A 6602-nucleotide genomic window follows, 5' to 3' on the forward strand; every position below is an offset into this window, starting at 1 on the left:
TAGCGCGCGGGGTGGACTGATAGCCTGCACATGTAAGAATCGTAGGAATACATGGCTAGTTTCCTCCGTGGTACCTCCGCCGGTCAAGTCAGTTGATGAACTGGAGAAGGGTTTGTTGAGAGGCCCATGGGCCATTGAGGTCCTTGCAAGGGGTTTTTCCTCTTGGAATTATTAAAACACAAAAGGGGAGTAAAGCTAAGGTGCAAGAAGAAGTAGCCAGAGCTCACCCGCCCTTACCTTCCTTACCTCCTTTTATAGCCCCCTTGCCTCTGGGAGTTTGACCATCGACTTTTGTTGACTATACACAGGAGGCTGTTTGAAAGGTGAACAGGCAGGCTGCTGAGTCATCTTTCTTCTTCCAGGTGTCGGCAGACGACTGGGAGGGATGTCACTCAGTGTCAGGGGAGAGAAGTCTTCTCAGTGCCCTGGGTTTGTCAGAGTAGGTAGGGTGTAAGGTAGGTCGGCTGTGTGGCCGTCCTTTGTGTACAGAGAAGCATCACGACAATTCTCTGGGAAATGACTTATGAGTTGAATAGGCGGCTTGTGCAGGAGATCCTTGTCAGAGCGTAGATATTGATGGGACTAGTCAATGCTGTAGCTTCGAGTGACATTTGAAGTGGTCTTGGTCGGATCTTATCCCTTTAGTTAAGGTTGGTTGATCCGTGAGTCATCATTATGATTCGTCGACCGACAACCGAGTGAGTTTTGTGACGAGAGCGCCATCGAGACGTCCGCTCGGGGAGTCGTCTTAATTGCGGAGGACCGACTGGTCCCGCGCTTCGAGTCAGTTATGACGACTCTTGGTCGAGAGAGGGCTCGCCTGTTTGACTGGTCAATAGACTTGACCTCGGTCCGGGTTATGACGACTCTTGGTCGAGAGAGGGCTCGCCTGTTTGACTGGTCAATAGACTTGACCTCGGTCCGGGCTTCTGAGTTTCTTGAGCCGATCAGGACCATGGCTTTTTGGGCCTTTATAGTCAATCTTTCGACGTTCTTATCTCTAGATGGTAAATTACCATAACACTTAGTATACAATATATTATTATAATATTATTATTCTATTATTGTTTTATTATTGAACATGATACTATCATCAATATTTTATAATTATTAATTTATTACAATTTATTTATTAAAAGTTATAATATTATAGTGATTATAATATTGTATATACTTATTATCAATAACTTTCTTATTATTTTTATTAGTTTATTTTTATTTTATTTTTATTTTTATTATATACTACATTATCAACCTATTAAATACTAGTAGTTAATATGTTATTATATTATTATATAAGACCTTTTATTATTATATTTTTATAGTATTTAATAAATATTACTAATATATTAGATTAACTATAATATAGTATAGTATAATATAATGTAATATAATAAACATGTCGATAATAACTATATATTAATTATATTTAATACATTATGTTAGATATTATATTAACACATCATCAAACTCAAAACCAAAACACCAAACTTAAAACACCTAAAAAATATTTTGAAATAAGTGTTGTGTTTTTGGTTTGATGATGATTTAGCTCAAAAAATACAATGGTTTCTAAACACATGATGTTTTGTTTTTAGTAAAACCACCATGAAAATAAAGAAAACACCATGATATCTAAATAAAGTCTTAGTTATTTCTGAAAAAGCAATTATTTAAATAAAGTTTTCAGTTTTATTATTTCGATGCAGAAGTTCAGTGAGGGATAAAGTTGAGAAATGATTAAAGGTTGAAGTATAAAAGAGTAATTACAACGGTTTGAAGAATAATTTTTTACAATTACCTGCTTTGAAGAATAAATTTATGAGAAAAATCACATCATATCATGTAAAGAATAAAAATTTTGATTTAAACCCAATCTAACTTTTTTTAAAAAACCGACTCAGTCTCCTTTTATTTATAAGGATCAACCCACTTCGCACCCACGTCAACATCGTGACCGCGAACTGAGGTGATTTTTTTAATCACCCTTGCTAAATAATCGGGGTTGGCAATCTCGACTATTTAGCAACGAGTTTAAAAAAAATTGCGCCCCACTTCGTGATCGCAAAGTGGGGTGATTTTTTTTAATCTTGTTACTAAATAGTCGGAGTTGCTAATCCTGACTATTTTGCTAATACACAAGCTAAATTAGTCGGGGTTGACAACCCCGATTAGTTTAGCCTCTATATTAGCAAAATAGTCGGGGTTGATAACCCCGACTATTTAGTCAGGACAATTAAAAAAATTCGCCCCACTTCGCGGCCACGATGCTGACGTGGTCGCGAAGTAGGTCGACCCTTGTAAATAAGAAGAAATTGAGTTGGTTTTTTTAAAAAAAGTTGGATTGGGTTTAAATAAAAAATTCCTTATTTCGCTCTTTTTTGATTTGTCTCTCAAATATCTTGCTCCTCTGAACGTCGCCTCCATCGCAGTCCTCAGTGAATCCTAATCCAAAGGTACTTCTTTCTCTTATCACTCTGCTCTCCTTCTCTATTCTCTGCTTACGAAACCCTAATCAAAGCCTACCTCAATTTTCTAAATCCCATCAATTGCCCAATGCACCCCACTTCATTTTACCAAACCCTAAAACCCCAAAAACCATGAAACTCATCACTGACCCAATCATGCCCAAAACCTCAGTCCTATCCTCTGGGTGCCTCACCCATCGAAACCCATTCGCCAAGATCTTAACTTTCACCCGCAATCACGGCGAATGCAAGCTACCAGCAAGAGCTTACGCTGCTTATTCCACTTCTGCTCCAAAGAGAGCGTCTCCCCCTGTCCACGGACGCAGAACGCAGAACCCCAACTCCCCCCCCTCCCTTTACTCAAGGCCCAGCTTGCTCCAGATGAAGAACGACAAGGCCGCGAACCGGGTTAGGGTTTATGAGTTCCTTCGCGGGCTCGGGATAGTGCCCGATGAATTGGATGGGCTTGAATTGCCCGTTACTGTTGATGTGATGAGGGAAAGAATCGATTTTTTGCATTCGTTGGGGCTTACTGTAGACGATATCAATAATTACCCGTTGGCTTTAGGGTGTAGCGTGAAGAAGAACATGATTCCGGTGCTCGACTATCTTGGTACTTTAGGGGTTAGGAAGTCGGTGATAACTGAATTTTTGAGAAGGTACCCTCAGGTTCTGCACTCGAGTGTGGTGGTGGACCTTAAGCCAGTGGTCACGTACCTGCAAGGGTTGGATATTAGGCCTGTTGATGTTCCTAGGGTTTTGGAGAGGTACCCGGAGGTGCTAGGATTCAAACTAGAAGGGACGATGAGCACTTCAGTAGCTTATTTGGTGGGCATTGGAGTTGCAAGAAGAGAAATTGGGAGAGTTCTTACTCGGTATCCGGAGATATTAGGGATGCGGGTTGCTCGAATGATCAAGCCTTTCGTCGAGTACCTTGAGACCTTAGGCTTACCTAGGCTGGCTGCTGCTAGATTGATAGAGAAGAGCCCCCATATTCTTGGATTCGGGTTGGAGGATAAAGTGAAGCCTAATGTCGAGGCTCTTGTGGAGTTTGGTGTTAGGAGAGAGTCATTGGGTTCGGTTATAGCACAGTATCCTGAGATTATGGGGATTGAATTGAAGAATAAGCTTGTTTCTCAGCTAAGTTTGTTCGAGTCCAATATGTTGGCGGGTCGTGATGAATTAGGGAAAATGATTGAGAAAATGCCTCAGACTGTTAGTCTCGGTCGTGCGACTGTGTTGAAGCATGTCGACTTCCTGAAAAAGTGTGGCTTTTCATTGAAGCAAGTCAGCAAGATGGTGGTTGGATGCCCCCAAATACTTGCTTTGAATGTCGATATTATGAGCATGAGCTTCGAGTATTTTCAGATGGAGATGGACAGGGATTTAGAAGATTTGGTGGAATTTCCTGCTTACTTTACTTATAGTCTTGAATCTACGATAAAGCCTAGGCATCAGATGATTGCCAAGAAGGGCTTGAAATGCTCCCTGGGATGGTTACTCAATTGCACGGATGAAAAGTTTGAAGAACGAATGAGCTATGATTCGATAGGGATTGAGGAAATGGAAGCAGAACCATCATTTGACATGAATACATTTTTAGAACCAAGGGAAGAAGATGAATCTGAAGATGAGTATTCTGAGTATGATAAGGACAGTGAGGATGAGGATATGTGAACTCCATTTGTGCAGTTCTCACTGTAGGTATTTGTTGAATACACTTTTCCATATCAAATGACATCAGAGCGCCTTAGCTGAATCCTTAAGAGATTTTGACTGTGAAAGCTGAATCCTGAATCCTGTTCATGATCTGGTTATACTCTAGAAGTACTCTCTAAATTACAGATGTGTGGCTTTCCATTCTTATTGTCGCTATCATTCTTGTAAGTTTACAAGCTTTTCAAGTTCAGGGTCTTATGGTTCTTATTGGTTCTTCAATTCTTCTATGTTTTATGCGTTTTGAAGTAGGGTACTTTACCCTTGTGTTTTTGTTATCGTTATTATTCTGAGCCGTAGGAAGGGACTTTTTGCATACCACTATTATTTCAACCGTGACCATGTTTTTTAATTTTGTGCACATGGAGGATTGCTATTCAAAAAGTAAACATGCCTGTGTTCATGATTTACCTCCTTCGATGCTTCCTCTGTTGAATGTTCTTTTCGTGTTTATCAAGCGTTTTTGAGCTGCATCAAAAACCAAATGACCAAGTTTAGTTTTGCTGTCTTCTGACTTGCATTTTTAGATGCCTACCGTGCGGTAGCAAGCTTATCAGTTATCATCATGCTTCTTATTGTCTGGTGTAGCGTGCTCGTAGCGCAGATCATTCTTGTTTCCTGTTCTTACTTGATCATCAAGATCCTGTTCTGATTATTCATATGTTCATTGTGGATACTTGTCTCTGTTTTGATTATTCTGGTTAGCCTTGGAAATTATGTCTCATGTAGTAGTACTCTTTTCATGAGATGGACTGGTGATAAGCATTGATGCTTCTTGTTTGGATAGCTTGTTCCCTTCATTTCTCGGACCTCAAGCGGGGCTCAATCAGAAAGGAAGCTTGTGTCCCTGAATACTGGATAGTTTGTTCATTCATGATTCTCGTTACTCTGTCAACAATTTGAGGCATGCTCAAATTGCATGCGTAGATTTTATTTTTTTATTTTTTTATTTTGTGATATGTTTATTTGTAGATCATAGCAAGCATCTATAGGAAATGCATAATGATTCTGCTACAATAGTGGATACTTATCGTCCTATAAATTTTGAGAAAATAGAAGCATTATGATTTCAACTGATCAAACTATGTTGAAGAAGCACTTGTGGGGTCCTAGGCAACCCTCGATTGTAACTTTCTTTTGAAGTTTTCTTTCACAGAGAATTTCCATGAGAAAAGAAATTAGATGAACTTCCTTCTTCGTGCTGCATGCTGTTTGCAAGTTGCTCTACAAAATATCATATTAGGACATCAAATCAACCGATCACTTACCTAAATGATATCACAATTTTTAGGCTCATGTCCAATTGGGGCTATCCTTTTGTGCTCTATCTCTATATTCTGGTGATACCACAATGTATGCTACTAGATAATCTGATGGTTTTACTTGGTTGGAAAGTAGGAATTTCTATGATCAAGTGCTGGATGACACAAGGAGTTTGGGAATTACGCTGTACTTTAAGTCTTTTCAAGATCTATTTTAAGATGAGAAGAATCATGGAACCATTATCAAAAACCCTCTAGAATAAATCAGCTCATAGATGACTTGGAGAGTGAAGTCTTATTTTTTTCTCTCCAATAATAATCCAGTTGCTACGGATTCTCCGCCAAGTTGTCAACTAAATTAATCCTTACTATACTACAATAACCATGTGCTCTTAAACCTTTTATAATCCCACTTTGAATTCTTAAAGTTCTCTGTTAATCACACTGCCATGTGGACAAACTGATTGAATCATAATCTCAAGAAAGAGAGATCTGAGAGCAAAACAATCAAGCCAATGGTGGAAGAGCAAGAGGTGATGATTGTAGGCGGAGGGATTGCGGGGCTAGCAACGGCGCTGCCGTTCCAGAGACTGGGTGTTCAAAGCCTCGCGCTTGAGAGATCAGATGAGCTCAGAACCACTGGATCAGCCCTCATCTTTTGTATCCTAATACTTGGCGCGCGCTTGATGCTGTTGGAGTCGCTCAGAAGCTCACCTTGAGCTACCCACTGATGGAAAGGTAATACTTTTATTATCAACGAATATATGAAATTGGTTTAGGTTTCCATTTGTTAATGTTTCCTGTGTTGGGTTGTATTGTTAATAGGGGCAGTGTTACAAATCTTGATACCGGGAAGAAGTCTCTGTTGAATTTTGTCCAGAGCAGGTACCTGATTTGTTTGTGTTGCTTAATAAAAAGTTTATTTTAGGATTTTGGGTGTTTTATGATATTAGTTCCTTAAATTATTTTCAGTTTGATATTAGTTCATTAAATCTTTGTAATTGCTTAGTCCTTCAATTTATGTAATAACGTAGACAATTTGCCCTAAAGTTAAAATTTCGTATTGCCAATGAAAGAAAATAGACAAACTTAGAATGTGAAAATTCCATATGGCGTTAATCTGATAAAAAGCATAAAAAATAAATACATTGTTTGT

The 6602-nt window shown here is 39.0% G+C and overlaps 1 protein-coding gene and 1 pseudogene across 1 annotated transcript; both read left to right on the forward strand.

Moving 5' to 3' along the window:
- On the forward strand, window positions 2374-4392 carry LOC109846561 (transcription termination factor MTERF4, chloroplastic). Its single transcript, XM_020415807.1, has one exon. The coding sequence runs from the start codon at window positions 2601-2603 to the stop codon at window positions 4143-4145; it is 1545 nt and encodes a 514-aa protein (XP_020271396.1). The 5' UTR covers window positions 2374-2600; the 3' UTR covers window positions 4146-4392.
- LOC109846858 overlaps window positions 4518-6602 on the forward strand; it is a 15179-nt pseudogene continuing 13094 nt past the window's right edge.

The sequence above is a fragment of the Asparagus officinalis genome, chromosome 7 (genome assembly GCF_001876935.1).
Source record: "Asparagus officinalis chromosome 7, Aspof.V1, whole genome shotgun sequence".
Taxonomy (NCBI): domain Eukaryota; kingdom Viridiplantae; phylum Streptophyta; class Magnoliopsida; order Asparagales; family Asparagaceae; genus Asparagus; species Asparagus officinalis.

Excerpts from the sequence above, each read along its gene's own strand:
- LOC109846561 (XM_020415807.1), top strand. The coding sequence starts at position 2,601 with ATGAAACTCATCACTGACCCAATCATGCCCAAAACCTCAGTCCTATCC.